This window comes from Branchiostoma lanceolatum, chromosome 19 (genome assembly GCF_035083965.1).
Source record: "Branchiostoma lanceolatum isolate klBraLanc5 chromosome 19, klBraLanc5.hap2, whole genome shotgun sequence".
NCBI lineage: Eukaryota > Metazoa > Chordata > Leptocardii > Amphioxiformes > Branchiostomatidae > Branchiostoma > Branchiostoma lanceolatum.
In genome coordinates this window covers 10,108,069-10,128,701 of record NC_089740.1, presented here as the reverse complement: position 1 = coordinate 10,128,701, position 20,633 = coordinate 10,108,069, and the positions used below count along the sequence as shown (strand labels likewise).

General features: G+C 42.5%; 3 protein-coding genes across 3 annotated transcripts; 1 reads left to right on the top strand and 2 right to left on the bottom strand.

Moving 5' to 3' along the window:
• Window positions 1–75: 75 nt before the first annotated feature.
• LOC136425085 (kelch-like protein 21) lies at window positions 76–4,263 on the bottom strand. The gene is made up of 4 exons (XM_066413858.1): window positions 3,363–4,263; window positions 2,405–2,579; window positions 1,381–1,521; window positions 76–1,066 (listed from the first exon to the last, which is right to left on the bottom strand). The coding sequence occupies exons 1-4, from the start codon at window positions 4,190–4,192 to the stop codon at window positions 914–916; spliced, it is 1,299 nt and encodes a 432-aa protein (XP_066269955.1). The 5' UTR covers window positions 4,193–4,263; the 3' UTR covers window positions 76–913.
• A 1,741-nt stretch (window positions 4,264–6,004) lies between these two features.
• On the bottom strand, window positions 6,005–7,974 carry LOC136425518 (probable N-acetyltransferase 16). The gene is made up of 3 exons (XM_066414395.1): window positions 7,797–7,974; window positions 7,255–7,515; window positions 6,005–7,039 (listed from the first exon to the last, which is right to left on the bottom strand). Exons 1-3 carry the CDS (start codon window positions 7,956–7,958, stop codon window positions 6,464–6,466), a joined length of 999 nt encoding a protein of 332 aa, XP_066270492.1. The 5' UTR covers window positions 7,959–7,974; the 3' UTR covers window positions 6,005–6,463.
• Window positions 7,975–15,613: 7,639 nt separating this feature from the next.
• LOC136425262 (uncharacterized) lies at window positions 15,614–20,268 on the top strand. The gene is made up of 7 exons (XM_066414086.1): window positions 15,614–15,747; window positions 16,554–16,677; window positions 17,338–17,469; window positions 17,586–17,678; window positions 18,121–18,258; window positions 18,842–18,937; window positions 19,406–20,268. Exons 2-6 carry the CDS (start codon window positions 16,558–16,560, stop codon window positions 18,929–18,931), a joined length of 573 nt encoding a protein of 190 aa, XP_066270183.1. The 5' UTR covers window positions 15,614–15,747; window positions 16,554–16,557; the 3' UTR covers window positions 18,932–18,937; window positions 19,406–20,268.
• The last annotated feature ends 365 nt before the right edge of the window (window positions 20,269–20,633 follow it).

The following is a 20,633-nucleotide window of genomic DNA, read 5'->3' as shown; positions in this document are numbered from 1 at the left end:
ATATATACAATAGTACAGTATGTACTGATGTAATTTTCAATAAAATAAATAGTAAAGCAAATACAACGAAGCAAATTTCGCTGAGAAAAGCTTTTATTTTTGAAGCTGAAATATTTCCAGTTATATATCTTGAAGTACTTCTCTTGCCATTCCATACAATGTGCCCTTATGTTCTTTCAGTTGGTATTGAATCAAGGATTATTCCAATCTCTTCTACAAGTGTAGCTTGCCTCGTGGTAGATTAAAAAAAATATGTTCCAGTTTGTAGTTTAGTTTTATATGTTTATTTGTTCGGTTACAAGGTTTGTTTCTATAAGTTTATGTCCTCATTATTGTTAGCATTGATTCAATATAAAGAGCAAATGTATACAAAGCATTCAAATACAAACTTGATAATGTAACACAATAATGTCGCACAATTTACCTTACGCACACTTTCATTCCCTTTTTACTGTGATCAAATTTGAGAATGGAAGACCATTGAATTAATGTCTATTTAACACAGAAGAATTAACAAGGTTTCATTTACTAAAGTTGTTCAGATTGTATCAATAACATTGACTTCTGTTCAGTTCTTCAAAGTACTATTGAAATATTTGTATACTAGTACTGGGTCTGCTCCAGTGGCAAGAGTATCAAGTGTATGTGTACAGAAAGGATGGTACTGTATTTTAATAATTTTATCACTTTAGATGAATAAACTGATGATTTACATGATTACTGAAGTGAAGGCCTTTAACATGTTTACATCTAGTGACCCACTATTTCCCTTTCTTGGGAGAATGCGAAGAGTATAAAAGGTGCTCCACTTAAAACCACTAAATGCTGCAACAACACATCAAAACAGACTGAGTCTGGTCCTTACATCTGCTAGGAAGTATGCAGCTCTTTGTAACTTCGCTAGGGGGCACATCTAGCAAATGCTGCATATTACAGACGGCATGCTGCACTTGTCTTCCTTCCCCACAGGCTTGGCGACTGTCAAACATTTATGGCCACGCCTCAATATCGGCATCTCTGCTGCCACCCGCCATCTGTCCGACTCGGGGTAGTAACACTCCACATTCTGAGGGGAAAAGCGAAAGAAAGCCAAGGAAAATCAAAGTTGTTCTCGGTGCACTGACACTACGAAACGCTAGACAGAAAATTTGTTACCTTCACGGATAGAGGTTGTGTTTCTGTGCGATTTGAAGGTGTACAGCATAACTCCAAAATAGTTTTTATGATACTTGGTATGTTGGTAGATGTCAGCAAATTGAAGGGCAAGTTCGATAATTTGGCTTCTAGGCCCTACCATAGAAGTATGACACTGCAGCAGAACTGCTGGTTTTGGTACTCCTTGGTGTTGACATAAAAACTATTGAACATTTAGACTTTTACCTCTGTGAGATATCTCTGACGAGACCGGCCGCCGCAGATGAAGATTTTCCCGTTTAAGACCGTCATGGCGCCCATCCAGTGGTCTCCGTTCAACGGCGCCACCTTCACCCACTCGTGCTTCTCTGGGTCGTACGCGTCAACCTGCACGTGGGGAATAGATGGTTTCGTTAGCAGGCCTGTGAGTCAGGCGGATGGGGGTGTGGGGGTATAATGTTTTTTTTTCTTTTTGATGGCATATCAGTTATGATTGTGCTTGGTTTCTCATGGACCAAGTACAATGATAAAATGATATTCCGTCAGAAAAAAATTGTAAGCCACTAAAACGCCAGACTCGTAGGGCCTTGTAAGGAGGCTAGACAATAGCGGAAAGAAAAAATTTTATGCAAAAGAGAATTCGATCGCTGCTGGTGAAGTAGTTAGGGTGTGAAATCTCAGCAGATGGTTTCTTTAGTACGCATCAAAAGAACCCTGTTGTATCTTAGGATTTCTGATCTGTTCATTGCAGATGACTAATACCTAGTGCTTAGATTTCCGTTCAAATGTTCGTTTCATCCCTTGCATTTTTAGCAACGCATCAGGAGCGGAGCCTGTGGTTAATATGGCATTCAGTTCATAAAAGTTATCGGTACATAGATAAGAGTGATCACTACGTAATACATGCAAAGGACAAATAACTAATACTAGTGCAGCACTTAGATTTCCGTTCCAATGTACTTTAAATAGTAGTCCACTGTTTTCTGCTGCTGAAGTACTTTAAATCCCTAGCCTTTTTCTGCCTGTACAGGAATAGCTCAGTATCTGTTTTATATATTTATTCATTTTTCACCGTCCTATGTTCAAGCTTAGCCTGTGTGCCTGTGTTTGCACAAGCTCTCGCTGGTAGAGGTTTATGACCCCCTCCCCGAGGTTACAGTCGGGCCGGCCGCTAGTAGCGCGATTTAGTCAGTCTAGTTCAAGCTAAGCAACTGCAGACTGGTGGGGTCGTTATCTCCAAGCAGATGTGGAGGATTATCAGGTCCGTTACCTTACTGCCGCTCATGCCGATGAAGTAGATGAGATGTTTGACACAGATGGTGTGAAAACTTTTCCTCCTGGGTTTGAAGGAGGGGGTGTACTCCTCCTGCCACGTGTCCGTCTTAGGGTCCAGGCTCAGAATCTCCACCTCGTCAGACGCAGCCGCAAAACCTATGGCGTACAACCTGGAGAAAAGTAGTTTGGGGGCGGCACGGTAACCAGTAGTGCATAAACATTGTAGTACCTTAAACTAGCAAGGAACATGGGCCAATCACTAGCGTGTATAGCAATCACTGATGTATAAACCATCTGTAGTTAGATTTCCATTCAAACGTTTCCGTTTTATCCCTTGCTATTTTTGGCGAGGCCTCGTGGCCGGAGCCTGTAGGTAGCATAGGGTACTAGTATTGCATTCGGTTTTTACAAATGAGCGTTACGTCGCAAACTACAAATCACGAGTACTAGTCTAGCACCTACACTTCCGCGACGAACAACCTATAGAAAAGCAGATTGGGGGTACTTCAATATAAACATCGTAACACCTAATACTATCGAGAAACATGGGCCAATCACCGTTGGTTACGGTTTTTTGACAAATATGCAGTGTCACCAAATATCACAAATTTCCCATATACTTTCCTTCATTGTGCAAATCATACACTTCTGATGAGCGATATGCCGAAAAATACGTCACATGCAAGCCATATCTTGAGTAACATTTCAACACAATGTGATCTTTAATTTGTAACACATCATGCTGTGAGATAGCGCCTGCATGGCCACTGACGTCATGGTCTATGGCCGCTGAATAAACCACCGAGTGAGTGAGTGAGTGAGTGAGTGAGTGAGTGAGTGAGTGAGGGAGTGAGTGGGTGAGTGAGTGAGTGAGTGGGTGAGTGAGTGAGTGAGTGAGTGAGTGAGTGAGTGAGTGAGTGAGTGAGTGCACTTTGATTCGACACCGTACAAACCTGTTGTTACAAACTGCTACACTAAATTTCTTCAGCGTCTTCGGTGGCGCGTTCACGGTTGTCCAGACGTTGTAGTTCGGGTTGTACTTCTCACAGGGTTGCTCATGGCTCAACACCCTGTCGTTTCCAAGAACGTAAATCTGACCGTTCAGCGCAACAACTTTGAAATACGCCTGTCTGTATTGCGTCATTGGTGGTAGGGTCGTCCAGGTGTTGTTTATGACGTTGTAGCGCCACGCTCTGCAGAATTTCACCGGCTCTTCAGCGGCGGAAACCACGTAGATGTCACTGTCAATGGCGTCCGCCACCAAGCACGTGTCGTACATGCTGGGCGGAAGTCTCGCGAGAATTCCCCACCTGCGCGAAACTGGGTTGTACCACTCCATCGTCATGACGACGTGGAGTTTCATGGGATCGTCTTCGTAGCCAGAACCGCCAAGAACAATCATGACGTCTTCCATACAAGCGGTCTTCTCCTGATCCCAAAGTCGTTTCTTTACTTGTGCCAAGAGAGCTAGAGTCCTGTTCGATCTTAATATTAGTGGCTCAGAGTCTAAGTTAGTCATGATGTAGCCTTCATTCAACAAATGTAGCCCGATTTTTTCTAACAAATCCGGAAGAAACTGTTGTCTGTTTTGAGTGTCATGTCTTACCCATCTTATAACGGCTTCGTAGATACTCTCTCTGTTGAGAGATAGGCGTTTGTCGGTGATCAAGGAAACCAGCATCTCGCAAGGAATGCAAACAAAATCCTCACTCTCGCTCGCCCAGAAGAAGTTTTGAAGGATGTAAGATCTTGCCTTCTCTTCTAGATCTGCGCATGCGTACATGTCGCTCAGGCTTAGGACAGCCACGCAGTTGGAATTGTCCAACTGCCTTTCGAGAAATTTGCAGCACGCTTTTGTCAGAGACCTGACTTGAAACAGACATGCCGCGTGTAACGCTGTTTCTACGAGCTCTTCCGTTAAAACCGCTTTTCCGCTGTACACAAACTCAGTCACAAGTTTGAGGGTCTGCGTGGGGACTTCTTGTATGTCTATACTTTGTTTGCCTTCTTCCTGAAACTCCCTGAGGAACATGGCGTCAAAATATGGACAGGCAGCCGCGAGAACCACTCTATGACCCTCCACGACTCCTCCATCGTCGGCCGAGCACAAAGATATGTTCGCGTATCTACCGCAAAGTCTCAAATCACCCAACGCCTGCAGTACCAGCTTCTGATCCCTGGCGTCGTTGCAGGAGTCGAACTCACCGGAAATGACGTCAGCCGTCCAATGATCTTCGAATACATACTTTACAATGCAGGTGACGTCATCGGCCACCTTAGGTTCTTCCCTCAGTCGATGCAAACCTTCCAGAATCAGTTGACCGTGACCTTCGTCTTCGAAGTCCATGTTACCGTTGGGCAGGAATGTGCAGACGAGACCGCCGTCCACTATGACGTTCGGCGGGAGGGCGGGGACCCTGGGGGTGTGGCCCGGGAGAAGGGCGGGGAGGTAGCGACTCATGCTTCACCTGAAAACAACGGAAAAGAATGTTTGTTTTCAAAGATTCGTTATTCTAGAGAGAGATGGGGAGAGGGTGAATGAATGTCCTATACAAGGTAGCACCCAATCATGCCAATCATTGGACTGAAGTAGTCCCTGATGATTTAGTACATTTATACTTGGATAGAAGTACACATGAGGTTCATAGCGCCTCCCTGGGAGCACCACCCGACACCCCCTCTCATTATCCAATTTTTGTGTGTTCGGGGGAAGATTTAAAATAGATAGACGGTGCCGAACTAATCTTATCTTCTTAAATATTAAATTGTCATGTTAAGCAGCGGGGCAACAGTTGAAATTACCAAAAATCAAGACATGTCAAGAATCGCACACTGCGTCTTTGATCCTATGCGACGCGACATGTTAACAATGGCCATTGACAAGGCTAATGATAGCAACACATCGGTTGACTACAACGTCCTATAAAACACTTGCTTTGTATGATAACTCATTGTGTGTATGATGCCCGAGTTCTGGTATACAGTGTGTACTGCATGTGTGGATCGTAAACGGTTATAGACTGAACCGATGGAGTGTCGCTGTGTTAAACAAAACCAAAACACGTACGTAGACAGGACTTACCCCTCCTTATGTCCGTTTGTAGAGAGATATAAACAGATTTGACCTCTGTGACCCCCGCGGCTCTCTGCTCCATATTTGGTAACCTTAAATATAGCATGATCCATCTGAGACGGGAGGGGGGCATGTGTACATTTATCAAACAAACACATCACACTAGACAGTGAACTAAGAAGTTGTTGTTTTGTCTTCTATAATAGCCTTTTCATTCTTTTTCATCAGCCAGTATCCCTTGTTTTGCTGGAAACGTTAACCGTAGCAAAGCCGCATTGCAATACTAGCTACATCACTGTGTTTTTCCAGCCTCAATTGAGGATGACTGCTTCACTTAGATTTATGGTTTATTCATAACGTTGTCTGTTTTAAATGTTTCTTGTGTTTCTCTTTGGTCGCTTTCTCCCTACGTTAAATTTCGTCGCCTCCATGGAGAAAATCATTGCTGGTAAATTTTATGGATGGCATCCTCTGCAGACTCAAAATCAGGCTAATGCAACAAAGAAAACACGGTATCACAACTAACAAGTCATTATATTCCTGTATTCAAAAAGTGCACAAGGTGACACGAGTGTGGTAGACTGGTATCACTAACCGCGTTGGCAACTACATTCATTGCTACTACATTGGTGCCAATTTTACAACTATCGAACTAGTTTCACTTCTACAACTACAGTCACGGCTAATTCAATAGTGTCACTTCTACAAGTACAATCAAGCCTTTGAGACTACGACACGACATATTTTCCCATTTTGGTACTTTCTCGTCATGTTGACCAATCTACGGAGGGAAAAATCTTCTTTACAAAATTGATGAGCGCACTGACGTCATTCATAAGATATCCTCATTGAAAGGAGCATTCGTTTTGCGAGGTAGTAATTTTAAAGGTTATCTGGATAAACGTTACAGTTGCCATACGTTTACAACAGATAATCCAACCTAATTGAAAGCATTCTGTTGACTACATTTGAATATTGCCCTCAGTATTTGGACTTAGGAACAGGTCTGGCATTCTTTGCATTCTGCCAACCTTTCAGATCAATGTCGTGATGAACATATGTATGGTCATGTGGAAGGTGTTTGAAAGGCAGATCCTTGACGCAAAACTTCATCACTACATCCTTTAGCCCCTTTTCAATCACCATAACGCAGAAGGTTATCATGCCTGTATACTGGCTATAGGCGTTCTTCACGTGGTTTATGATATGAGCCTTACACAAAGCCTCGTCCTTACAGTGTATGTCTATGTGATACACCCTGCCTCGGGGAGTCATGTAACTCCCGCCAAAGCTAAGACTGTTGGCGACCGGTTCGGTCGGGTCGACAAGGATGTAGCAGCCCGCTTCTACAAACTTCTTCATGTTGGATTCAGAAAGATAGTGCGGATCCCAGTCAACAAAGACGAGGCCTTCAGACAGGACGGCAGCCGAGAAGGCGGGCGGCAGCAGGCGGTGGATGTCGGCCGGCTGGTAGGGCACTGGGGTGGGGAGGGAGATCTGGGCGTCAGTCAGTTGGTCCTTCACGGCGGCTGCGTCTGAGCAAAAGTACATGATATTCTACGGAGACAATGTAAAAAAAAGGCGTACGTCAATGCTGTAACGTGACTTCAGATCAAGGGCGCCGTTCGTATTCCCAAGGAGGTTCTAGTCAAGATTTGAAGGAGGCTCTGATAAATATTGAATAGAACCTCCTTGGTATTTCTAGTATGTATGTGTCCGGGGCTTTAGACATAGCAGGGCGGGTTAATGTTAACTAGCCACACCATACTTACAATCACAGATTTATCCCTGAAGGGAAGTCCCATGTCTTTGTTGAGATTGTCGACTTCGCGTCGCTCTGTGTCTTTCAGGCCATGCAGTAGTTTGGGTAGCCGCCCTGACCGCATTTCAGTAATGTTGGCCTCAGTGCGAAGTAGCGTGGCCCACGTGCATGTTTTTGAGACCCCTCTGCCTTGCACTTTTTTAGCCGCGCGAAAGGTTTTACTCATCACGGTTTCTCCACCATCCTGCATAAAAGTCACGCGGAGGAAGATCTAAGAGGGGAAAATATCAAAGCTTTAGTGATTCATGCGTTAATATGATAATTATCACCGTGTTCGTTAACTTTCCAAGGCCCGAATAACATGGATTTTAGTAACTAAGACATATCAATCTAACGTCCAAACTGTTACATTTGTCATTTGACGATATTTTCGAGAAAACTAGCGCTTTTTCTTTTTTTCTTCCTGTCAACCTTGAGTTATTTCGTTTTAACCTTCCGAAGAAATCCTTTTTATCTCTCGCCTTCACAAAGTCCTTCCTGTGCACTCCTTACCACTTCTCCATCGACCTCCACTAGGAGAAACACCGTGTCGGGATCGTCCACAAAGTCGTGAAACTTGGCCGGCAGGTAGTCGAAGCCGTCCCGGAAGGTGTCCGGACACGCCATGTTCATAACGGCCTGGAAGTCGTCATGAGTCGCATCTCTCATGGTCATCCGGGATAGCAGCTCTTTATCCTAAAACGGCAACAAGACAGCTTTAGAACTGAAGTTCCACGCCGCCATACGCTCGTCAACAATTATTTTCTCACGAACTATGCCTACTGACTTTAGAACTCGAAATTACGTATTTGAGAAGTATGGAATTCCCCTAATTGACAACACATTATTGACGTTTCTCACTCATTATACATATGTGGTTATCTGTATGAGTTATAAATTAGTAATGAAACGAACAATAGCTTGCAAGAGGTTCGTGGAGTCGACCTTTGACCTGTTGGGAGTTATTGACCTACTTACACGGCTCTGTAATAGCGGTTGAAATGACTGTCAGAGACCCATAGATATGTCAACGGCCCAAGACATGACTATGTCCATACTATACTTTATGAGAAGGCCATTTGTCACAATTTTAGTGGACTGACGGCACTGTTGTTTACTGAACGCATTGGGGAGTGGTCACATAGCAGTAATCTTATCTACGGCTCTACTCACTGGCCAGTGGTGGAAATATGGTGTATTTAGCGAGACACATTTCACTCTTTCAAGGCATATTGTGAGGTCATCTTGTACTATAGCTATCTTTCACGGGAAAAGCAAATTTAAGGTTCAGATGATGAGCACTTACCATCACGGCGATTGACCAGATCAAAAGTATGGAGGACGACTGAGCTCAAACTGTGGGGGCAGTATGTTTGTATAGTTGGACGTTAAATAACAGCACAAAGGTTATCTCTGTTTACCTTGTCTTCCTAGCATGAGTGACACAATCTCTCGCGGGTAAGTCAGAAGGATCGCTAGGAGCGCGATTTAGTCAGGTTATTGTCTGCCCAACGTTTTAAGGAATCCTCATCTGCATCCCACTAAACGGCAGGGTCTTTCTTGGTCCGTTCCTTATTGGATATTTTCAGTATTGATTTTTTTTAAAAGAAATTGCAGTTAGTTTGACCTTCATGTCTTTTCCAAGTAGCCTAATTTGATGAACATCTGCATCGAAATTAATTATTTGAATTGAACATTTCAACGACCTGTTTATCGTCTTCACAGGCCGTTGAAACGTCTGCAGAAGAATGTAATAGGGTTTTGTCCTGAATATGATCAATTGATTTATCAACCTGATGGAACTATTCACGGATGGAAAATGAACGCTTGCTTATGCTAGGGTCACATTTCCAACCCGGGGTCAGGCCGGGCAGCTTTTGAGAACGAAAACTATGATATAAAAGACAACAAAACATGTGCACACAAAACTTTTTGAACATTATTCCTTACCATACGTTATGCATATCCTTGATATGCGTCTTTTATTCTTTGTTTTCTCAAACAGCCCGGCCGGGCCCCGGCTTGGAAATGTGACCGTAGCATTTCACGGCCTGCCCACACGGTATTGTTCTTTCCAACTCCGGTGTGTCCTGCGACGCGATCAATGCCAATCTGCATAACCTTTTCTCTTTTCATCTTTAGTTTTGCCAAGACCTGTACCCCGCGGCGCAGCGACGCCTAGCGGAGTGCACATCCATGGTCTCCTAGTGACCAAAGGGGGTCGATAGTGTTGATTTGTTTACAAAGCTTATCTGCACTGCATTCCCCTCTGATTCTACTTTCTTTGAAGTCCAAAGCCTTCCCAACCTTCCTAAAATTAACATTTATCTTCGAAAAACAAACACTATAAAGAGACACGCCCCCCTAAACGACATTTTCATTGCCCTAAGAATGGAGTCACGCGTGTTCAGAGTCCCTGAAAGGTGCCTCGTAACGGAACATCGCTTTGTTAAAGTTGTGTGCCAATGTCAATGACCATGAGGTCGGGTGAACGGCCAACATTGAGAATTCTCTCTTTCATACTTTTTTTTTCAATGAAATCTTATAATTATCAAATCTTACTTCCCGCCTTTTCGATGTATGGTATTCAAATTTATTGTTCTAATTCGCTATCTATATTGGTGTTTCCCCCCAACTTCAACGTATAACATTTATAAGGTAAATCGACAAGTAACATTTTCTTTAGACAGTCAAATATCGTCAAAGAGCATCTGAGAGATAGCGGGTACATGTAAGTCACACATTCGGGACCTTCCCTTGACTTTACTACCAGCCACTCCCCAACCAAGGTCGGCGCTTTGTTGGAACCCATCCTGATCTAGCTCCAGTTCATTCCTCTGATCTTATCCAAGCTGAACATTATGACTTTCACGACTTTGATTTTTCCTAATTCATATCCAGCTGGCGCAGACGACTTTAAAAGTCTAGCAGGCAACCTCGCCATCAAACTCCCAACACAGAGGACCTTACCCACTCCTATCCATGGTCTGGAGAAGGTGGGGAGGCCATAGTTGGCTATGTGTGACCGGGGCTGTGGGGAAGATCTAGACATCGAAGCTGTTGCTAAGGACCTTACTGCCTGCAACTGTAAAGTCATCAAGGAGCAAGTACCATGTAATTCTGGCACATAGGCTGGTAGTCCGGCGGGAAAGCATTATAAACATATCTGTCACCTCTAGACAATTTCAAAACCCCTCCATGCAAAGGCAGCACAGCAGCAATCAAACTGCTATTCTTTTCCTCATGACATTTTGATAACACACTGAAATTAGTTCTTATCGGGATCAGAACAAAGCAGGTCAATTTGACCTTTCACGGATCGACTGAATTTCCCTTTGTTCCTACTTTCTTGGAAGTCCAAAGTCTTTCCACCCTCTATAAACTTAACATTTATCTTCAATAAAACAAACATCATTAAGAGACACGCCCCCATCCACGACAATTTTATTGCCCTAAAATGGAGTCACTTGTGCTGAGAGCTAGTCTCTCCGAGCTGCCAAGTAACGGAACATCGATTTGGTAAAGTTATGTACGAACGTCAATGGCCGTGAGTTCGGGTGGCCGGTCAACATTGAGAATACATTTTTCAATACATTTTTCTGCCAAAAATATAATCTTATCGAAACTATATTTCCACCTTTTCGAGGTATGGTATTCAGATATATTGTGCTAATCTATAACCGTAAAATTTCTCTCTTCCAACTTTCACATTTTATGAAGACAACAGACAAGAAAAATTTACTCTGAATATTCAGGCATTACAGAAGACCACCTGAGAGATAGCGGAATCAGCTTATGCCACTGTCACACATTCAGGGCCTTTCCACGACTTTGCTCCCGGCCACTCCTCAACCAAGGTCGGCGCTGGGTGGGAGTAGCCTGGAATCCATCCTATCCAGTTCACTGCTCTGATCCCATAACAAATGCAAGCACAATTTGACTTTCCCGACTCCCATTATTCAAACTTTATAGTGGTGCAGACGACTTTAAAGACTAACAGGCAACCTCATCCGACCAACTCTCAGCCGCAGATAACTGCTCAAGACTAACACCTTGATATGGTCTGTAGAAGGCTGCGGGCTATGGCCGGGTATGCATTTTTTACTGGTTAAGATCTATGATAAAAACAATAATTTTATTCAGTGCCTACAGTTGCACAGATTAGCTAGGGCCCTGAGAATTGGGCCCTGAATTGGTATGGCATTCACACTACTAGTACATGTATGTTACATTACTGGACAGTTAAAATCATTCGGCGTTGTTATTACTGACTAAAATACGTTAAGAACTTCTAAAATACCTAGAATACAAATCATAACCTGAAAGAATCTGGAAACAGTGTTCTTGTATCGTGTATCGAGAATAACGTCTGCAATCTCAACCCAAATCTATGAGTTCAGTTATCTCGCTCGAATATGCGGCATTGCACTGTTCGATCTAGACATCGAGGCTGTGGCGAAGGTTCTGCCATAAAGTCGCGGTTGAGGTCAGCAAGAGAACAGTACCACCTGGGCTGGGCACATAGGCAGGCAGTCAAGCATTAGAAACATATCCATCTCCCCAAGACAATTTCAAAACCCTTCCAATAGCAACGCAGATATGCGAGCCGTTGTGAAACTGCCAAGTAGAGGGACAACGCTTTGATTCAACTCTGCGCGGCAATGACCGTACGTTCGGGTGACCGGGCAGACCAACTGTTCAGGAATATGTCTACTCTTAGTCACAGGGTTAATTTTTGCACATAACCATGACCTTTGCAACGTTTGCAATTTAAGACACAGTGCTAGTGCTAGCTTTAATCTTGATAACGGTAAAAAAAGACAACCAAACATCATGAGCTAATTCGTTGTCCCGTGACATTTGCATTGCCCCTACAGCAGAGACACCTATTATAGAAAAAGATATAAAGTTGCCAATTTAAGTATAAACGCCTAAAATCCTACAAACAAAGGAGACTGTCCGTGAGGTCCGGTCGTAAGTTCTGGAGTAGCCGGTCGAGATTGAGAAGACTGAGTCATTCTGGATCTTGTTTCTCTCCATTTTTGCAAAATGTTCTATTTCGATGCACTATGCTTATAAGAGATCTTGAACTATAGAATGTCTCTGCTCTAATATATCTCAGAAAGCTCTACCATAGATAATCAGGTACCATGATCAAATCAATCTTCAAACGATAAATTCGTTACCACTACAACGGGGTCATGGATATGTATGTATATACATTTGTATCACTTTGCCAAGTTGTCAAGTAACGTGAAAACGACTCGATTGAATTCTACAATCAAAGGTCATCAGTCATGAGTTTTGGTGACAGGTCAAGAATAAGAAAGGTTTTTTATTCGTCTTTTTCATTCTACAGAAACTTCAAAATTTTCATATTTGGGAGATATTCTATGTATTAGATTTACAAATCGGAGGTCAACACAGTGTATATCTGGACCTCATATATTAAAAAAAAAAGGATAACTGAGTTTTGCGAATTATCATGACCGGTCACCAAACCTCACGAACAATGGCAATGGATAGAACTTAATCCTGGCGTTTTCACGTTACTTGGCAGCTTAGTGACTTTTCTAATATCTTAACAATTTCATGACTCTGCAACGGTGACTTAGCAATATCCAGACCAATCGTAAAGCTGTCAAGTAACGGAACAACGCTCTGCTTCGACTGCAATTTTGTGCGACCGTCAATTAATGACTGTGAGTTTGGGTGACCGGTCATATGACTGAGACTAAGTACTTTACTATCGTATTCATTTCTCTAATATTTCAAAATCAAAAAAAGAAAGTTGTTTCCCTTAGAATTTTATCGACAAGAAATTCTCGGATGAGATCTACTTTGTCAATGAGCGATCTCTCGGACTAAATTTTCATTTCTTGTAGCTTTCATGAACAACCCAGCTGTCGATAGACATTACCTCATGGCCTCACGACTTCCAAAAAGGGAGTGTCGGCCTAGCTGTAGTGCTGCAATACTATAAAATGCTGTTGAGGGGTGGGGGGGGGGGCGTAGGGACCTCAATAACTACCCGCCTAGAATTCATATAAATCTATCAAAAAGATCTTGTGTTCTAGGTGTGAACACACACACACCAAAACACACACAACCAAAAACAGTACCCCCGTGGGAGGTGAACCTCCTTCCCGGTGGTAGCATGAAACATTTGCTTTAGACAGTTTGGCATCATCAAGAGATTTATCTTTCAAAACAATGCATTGCCCCTCAAGCTTAGCACTGGCCGTAAAACTGTCAAGCAAGGACCAATTCCTTTATTGAGTTCTGTAAGAGTTCAACAGGTTGTGACGTCAGCAAAGCTCATCAACGATTTTGACCGGATTCGTACACACTTTGATGTCCATTGTCTCATTGCCATCCAGATACCAAGCAAACAGTTACAAAACATTTGTCTTCCAAAAGCAAACATTTTCAAAAGGTCTATAGCTATCTTTACTGAGTTACTTTCATTGGCATTCCAACGGCAACGCAGAGATTCCAAGCTGCAGTAAAGATGTCAAATAATGAGACCACGTCTTGATTAATTGCTACCACAAAGGTCCGTAATGTCCGGTGACCGGTCAAGGGTGAGGCAAGTATTAATCGTATGTTTTGTTTTGTTTTGTTTTGTTCTTTTCAAAAACGCATTTCAATGTTTTAAGCCCCCCTCTCACTGGACCCGCGGCACACTGGCGGCGTCGCTGCGTCCTAAACTGGATTTGTGTTACCCTTGACTTTATAATGCGAAAATAATTCAAAATGTAATTCTATGAACAAAAAGACAACAAAACACACAAAGCTTAAAAAGATGCGTTTTTTGTCGATGAAATTCGTTGAGTGCTTTGTCAATTCGATAGGCCGCAGCGACGCCGCCAGCGTGCCTTGGGTCCAGTGAGAGGAGGCTTTAGAGACCAGAGATGTGCTATTTAGATCCTCATCATTGGGTGGATGCGCAGTACTAGTGCAGTGAGTTGACCGCAAACTGGTTCAAGATACAGTGTCTAAGCTATAAAAAAGACCAAGTTTGCAAGGGAGCCTAAAAACATGAACTAGCAAGTCAAAGTCACATGTGCGATGTCCGGATAAGCCAGTGGGAAATAAACGTTTGTTTCTCTGATACAAAATTCATGTCAGCTGCCACAACCAAGAGCTTAAATGACTTCAAATACTTGTGGACATGTCGGCAGCGTCCAAACATGTACAAATGCTACTGGCACGCTGTTTGACCTTCACCTGGCCATGACTGAATTTGTGACCTTTGTTCCTGCTTTTTTTGTTGTTTGTTACGGGTCTCATTGACCTTTGTTAACATATCAAACAAACATTTATCTTCGAATATTAGGGACCACCAAAAGAGAACTCAATAAAGAAACATGGAGCCTTATCTTCGAACCCCACGACGGCTTCAATACAATCGTCACAGCCACACAGGGAGTTGTCAAACTGCCAATGTTTTAATTAAGTCTCTAGCGGGGGCTGTCCTAACCTAGACGCTATTTCAGTAGCTCGAACTCACGGCGCTCCATCGCTAGTCGCTAGCTATAGAAAAATTTGAAGATCTCATGATCTCATGAAAACATACTTGAGTATGACTGAATGCATTCATATTGTTCAGGAACCTGTAAATGTTACAACAGGTAAATGATGGTTTCGCAATTTTATGCTACGATAGGCAGGCTAGGGTACCCTGACTTAGGATCCTTATTTATTTTTGCTTCCGTCAAAAGTTGGTGCTGAATTTCAGTAAACAGAGAAAACAATTGGATTCTAGAATATCATAACATTCTACTTAATTTTGTGTTCTTCTCCCCTTACAGTTACGTTATGAGGGCTATATCTAGGGCAATCCAGACCATGATACTTCGCATACATCACCTCAGAGATGCATGCATTTATGCACGTAAAACATACCTTTATCTTTAATAGTAGGAAGGGTGTAGACTGGTAGCATATATATTGTCCAGTTAGAATATGTGCCATTCAAATATGTAACAATACATCACTTCCTATGACCAACGCAGTGCTAGGTACCTTTATATGCACGTATGCCTTGGTACAAAGGTTGGAGACGTGTGACTGTTCAAAGTCTACGGTAAGGATTTCTTATCCAAGACAATACGTCACTTCTTGTCGGACCACCGCAATGCTAGGTGTGGTTTTGTTCCTCTTATTGACTGAGGTACAAAGGGCGGAAACTTGAAAGACCGGTAAGTCCCTCACGTGCCCCGAAAGTCATGAAAAGCCCGGTTTGTGTCACCCATGGAATTCTGCCAAGGCAAATACAAGAAGCATGAAGGATTTACGCAATAAAACCAATATAGAGATTTTCCAAGATAAGTGGCACTGGCGCTAATCTATGCCAGTAATGGGTATAAAAGACAAGGAGTCACCGGCCTAAGTCAGAGGGAGCGCAGAGGGAACAACGCAGAGTTACACACTTGTGGTTTTCAAAGTCTTTTTATCCAAGGTAAGTTACGGCACTCTTTCCATTCGTGGGTTCGGTTAACTATACGCTCAAACTTTTGCCATATGTAACCAGATATAAGGTGATTTCATTCTGGTTTCTTGATATTTCGTGGTTTTTAAAAAAAAACGTATACTAGTACTTGTTCTTGAGTCTTGCTCTTGTTTGTAAATAGTTATAGTCTAGTCAAAAGCTAGAGACCAAGCGTAATGGTTGAGACGAATCGTAATGCTTTTTCAATACTTGATAGTACAATGATCTAGTTGGTAGAGTGTTCGCCTTGAATACGGTACGTCGTGAGTTCGATCCCCGGCCGGGTCATACTAAAGACCTTTTAAGAAATGGTGCATACTACTTTCTCTGCTTGGCACTCAGCATTTGGTAAAAAGTGTGGTACACATCACTACCAGCGGACCAGCCCCTGTTGTAGTGACTTGTACAAATGTGTGGCCCAAGCTAAGGGCTATAGACCTAATGGAGATGAGCGCCACCCCGATGCGTTTTATCAAGACGCCCGGGTCACTTTAACTTTAACTTTATAATGCAATGCGGGATTCGCCACGGCTCGCTTTTACAGCCAGACAGACCGGGTCTAGTCTCCAACCAGACCCAATGGATTGCAAAGACCGTATCCAACTGGAAGAAGGAGCTTGTAATGCAATCCAAACGTACTTCCTCTGCCAGTTTGATACGGTCTTTATGCAACCTATAGATCTGCTTGGAGATTAGACCGGGTCGCCCCGCTGCTTTTCTCAGTACGTACGTTGAGTTATTTTACATGCCTAATGCCTGTTATCTGTGATTTTCAGAGTCATGGAGTTCGCAGTGTTGGTACTGTTGGTTCTGATGGGGACGGGCACTTATTCCATGCCGAACCAAGGTACGGACCAAACCATCCCAGCCGAGAAACCAACCAAGCAACCGGCTGCCCCGGTAAGAAAGACGCATCTTGCTACATTTTTTTTCATTCTTCTAGTTGTCTGTGTTTGATCTTACGGAAAATGTAAAAAAAATTGTGTTTTTCTTCATACTATCAGTTGAAATTTCTCATCGACATAAATACAGGTTATGCTACGGTCACATTTCCTAACCGGGATCCAGCCGGGCTGCTTTCGGGAACGAAAAATAAAAGTGTATATATCAATAGATATACGCAGGTTATGCTAATGAATCCTTTTTTCATGTTTTGTGCGTTTTGTTGTCTTTCATATCATACTTTTCGTTCCGACGAACTGCCGACCGGAAATGTGACCGTAGCATAAGGTGATGCAATACATAGTAACTTGATACATCTGCGTCCTCTGATATTGAGTTTTAGCTCGTTGAATATTGTTTAAAAGCCCAAAAATATCCAAGAGATAGTTCTACGTATCGAATACCGTTGGAGAAATAGCAGTAATAATATCGTTTTTCATCCTTCGTTAAATATGCTTGTTTCTGGTCTTGAGATCTAATTGTACGTCGAACACTTACAAGACATTTGAGCATGTCTGTCTTTTTGGACATTCTAAAACAAGCTGTACTTAATTAGATCAATGCAACATAAGCATGCTTTGCTATAGATATTTTCTAAATGTACATCATTTGGTGCAGGACACCTTTCATGTGGTGGGACGGATCATGTCCACACCGTTCAACATGGAGTTGAATTATCACGAACTGGTCGGATGTGAAGTCATCTTCGAGTCCGAGACGGGCGCTGGCATCAAGCAATGTTACGACAGGGTAAATACAGCACAGTTTCTTATTTTGCTCGTCGCTTTGGCCTGGCCTTTTTGTTACCCAGGTACTTCTTCCTAGTTTATAAAGCTTCTTCAATAGTCTTTGTGATCCCTTTTCAGGGCATGATCATGACATGCTTCGAGCAAATGTCCCAGTGCTTTCTCACTGGTCAACAGTCAGCCAAGAAAGCTGCTGGAGTGCCTAAACCTAAGGTGAGTGAAAGAAATAAAGTTATCTCAAACCAGTTAAGCTCACTGAACAGTTAATATGTAAGTGGTCTTGACAGGAAAGACAGACGATATGCAGAGTACATACATGTTCGTTGTACCGGGGAGATTCCCCTATAGCTCTTTTCGACATGTACAATTAACAGGCGACCCATGAAGGGGAGAACACGCAAAGTCACGTTTGGGACCGCCTCCTTCCTACTGCAGCGCCACCTACCGGCTGCAGTGGGAAGTAGAACCTGTCAGTATTGCCATGAAGAAGGTTAAGCAGAACGTCTTCCAAAATGTTGGAATGGTGAAAAGCTTTGGTCGTGTGAGAAGAACTTTGTTTAACGTTGATATACCAACCTGGATATTTATTCATGTATAAACTATTTATCTATCCATTTACTTAATTGGAGAGTGTTGTGTGTATCGCGTGATACAGGACACCGTGACCGTGCTGGGGAGGGCTTTCGACACGCCGTTTGCCCTGGAGGTGACATATGATGAAGTCCAAGGCCTGGAATGTGAGGCGATCTACGTGTCAGGGAACGGTGCTGACGTCAAGCGCTGTTATGACCAGGTATGAATGTAGAGTGTTTGTTTGTTTGTTTGTTTGTTTATTTATTTGTTTGTTTGTTTGTTTGTAACCTGTAAATTTGAAGTGGCCTTCGGTTCACACTTTGAAGTGACCTTTGAGTCTTGTTACGTGGTGACCATTGGGTAAAAAAACATCCACGGAAACATAGATTTCTTGGCGAAGGTTTAATAATGATAATTTTATTTGCAAGTTCTTGCCCGAAGGCTAATTGCAACATGAAACAATACATAGCAAGGGTATACTGTACAGATAGTGAGAGTTAACAATGTTGACTAGTACTAGTAGAACACATGGCTATTCTAAAAACTACTACGGAATTTTTGGGGTTGACTTCTTTTTTGGAAGCAGTGGAAGACGAAGTGTCCCACTTTTTTTGTAATGAGTGGGTTTTGGGAGGTTAACAAGGTTCTAGTTTTATTTTCCTCAGTAAATGTTTGGAAATTGTGGTAAGTTTTGGAGGCTTCTTTAAAAAGCTCTTTTCTTTCCCGATCATTGAAGGGGCAGTTTGAGATAAAATGTATTTCGTCTTCCACCGCTTTAATCTTTTTGTTTCCTCTCCATGTAGGGCTCGGGTGCGACCTTGTACTGTTTTGAACAAGTGAACCAGTGCTACTTGGTGGATATGGATGCAGGCATGGACAACGGAGTATCGTAAGCCGAGGTTAGTGTCACCTATCATGACCTGGACACTAGTCTCTTCCAAGGCTCCTGATCTGTGTGGTCCCTTTCAACCGTCTGGGTTCCGGGCTACACCAGTCACAGAAATTGTAGAATGGTTTTGAAAATATCTAGTTGATAATGCAATAATGTACGAAATGATTTACACAACCTAGTAATTTATCACTCATTTTAAATTCCAACATCACTTTGAAGATGACTGGAAAGGAGAAAGACTTAAAAATCAAGTTTCTTCTCCTGAATGAAGGTTCTTGTAAGCGAAATCAATTTACTGTTTGTTAGCAATTCGACATTCCAACAATTCACATCAGAATATATCTACAGTGTTTCTTAAAGTTTGCAACCCTAAGACTTGGATACTTTATACCAAAATCTTTCGACGATTGCTGATCATTTGTAAAAAGAAGTGGCGAAGTGGCCAAAGCGCTAACTGAATTTTCCTCCATCCTAGGTGAAGAGATCAGCGTCTCATGAGTATCGACGGAAAAGAAGATCTGTCTGATCAACTGACGGCGAGCGCAAGACTATGACAACACTCTGTTCCGTTCGTTTGAACAAATTTAGATTCGCAAGCTTGCTGTGAAGTTGAACTATACACTTTCCGACTAAACAAAAATGGTTCAACCATTCGTAAAAATGCTTACTTGTCCTTCCAATTTTCTGGTCCAGTGACTGTTAGTTACGATTACAGGCAAGCTATTCACACACAACAGAAGAAGTCCCGTATCATATACAGTACTAGTTCGTCCTATATATTCACACGAATAGTTTGGAACCGTCCTTTGTGTATCTATTTAGAATATGACATCACAGGGGCCAGTCAGGCAGCCGAGACTTCTGGTGGCTCACAGAAACACAGACCACAACAAACATACTCAGTACGTACGGCGTTGTACAGCATCGGTTGGTGTCCCTCTCTCTCTCTTTTTACACCAGGAATCCGTGATAAATCCCACTCGAGCTCCGTAAACATGCACCGGAGTGCTCTGTAGATCTCGGCGGGCGAGTAACAATCCCATTGCCGAAGATATCCCGGGAGCTCACGATGGGCCGGTATACAAGTTCTTATGATGCGTGTGTTAAGTGTGCCATGGAAACGTACTTTGATCACAGGCTATTTTACTACTTGTTAACACATACATGTGCAGTATTACATGTGGCATATGTTGTGACAAACCTTTCTTTTGTTGTGACGAGCACCTTAACTTATGTAGTAACTAGTGATCGAAGTGAAGTTGTCATCTAAGCACAGTATATTTATACAGCTGTCGTCTTTCAATCGTGTGCTGAAGCATTATAAAATCCTGAAAAGGACCATGTCTTCAAGCATCTTTATTGTCCCTTTTTAATCATCCTTTATAAAAGCTCACACCTGTACACACAATGATTAGGTATTGTCAAAAGAAATAGTATGTAGAAAGTGAGGAAATACATATAACGGAATATAGTTAGAAGTCTGTTCCTCACTAGACATGATCTATGGTATCATTAATAGTATACCATTTATTGAATGAAGATCTAACGTTATAAACTGATCCCGGCTGTACACCAGAATTCAACCGATAAAACCAATAAAACAGTCGCCGCACGTCGGCAAAATGTTCACCCCAAATATACACTATTAGGAGATAGGCGAGATAACATATCTGTATTCGAGTTTGGTAGCTAACACTCATGAT

Coding starts and splice junctions, on each gene's coding strand:
- LOC136425085 (XM_066413858.1), bottom strand. CDS start 4,192: ATGTACGCATGCGCAGATCTAGAAGAGAAGGCAAGATCTTACATCCTT. Junction 2,580..3,362: donor GTAGCAGTTTGTAACAACAG/GTTTGTACGGTG, acceptor ACTTTTCTCCAG/GTTGTACGCCATAGGTTTTG. Junction 1,067..1,380: donor GTCAGAGATATCTCACAGAG/GTAAAAGTCTAA, acceptor TTTTCCCCTCAG/AATGTGGAGTGTTACTACCC.
- LOC136425518 (XM_066414395.1), bottom strand. CDS start 7,958: ATGACCATGAGAGATGCGACTCATGACGACTTCCAGGCCGTTATGAAC. Junction 7,516..7,796: donor TGGAGGTCGATGGAGAAGTG/GTAAGGAGTGCA, acceptor TTCCCCTCTTAG/ATCTTCCTCCGCGTGACTTT. Junction 7,040..7,254: donor TCAGGGATAAATCTGTGATT/GTAAGTATGGTG, acceptor TTGTCTCCGTAG/AATATCATGTACTTTTGCTC.
- LOC136425262 (XM_066414086.1), top strand. CDS start 16,558: ATGGAGTTCGCAGTGTTGGTACTGTTGGTTCTGATGGGGACGGGCACT. Junction 16,678..17,337: donor CCAAGCAACCGGCTGCCCCG/GTAAGAAAGACG, acceptor CATTTGGTGCAG/GACACCTTTCATGTGGTGGG. Junction 17,679..18,120: donor CTGGAGTGCCTAAACCTAAG/GTGAGTGAAAGA, acceptor CGCGTGATACAG/GACACCGTGACCGTGCTGGG.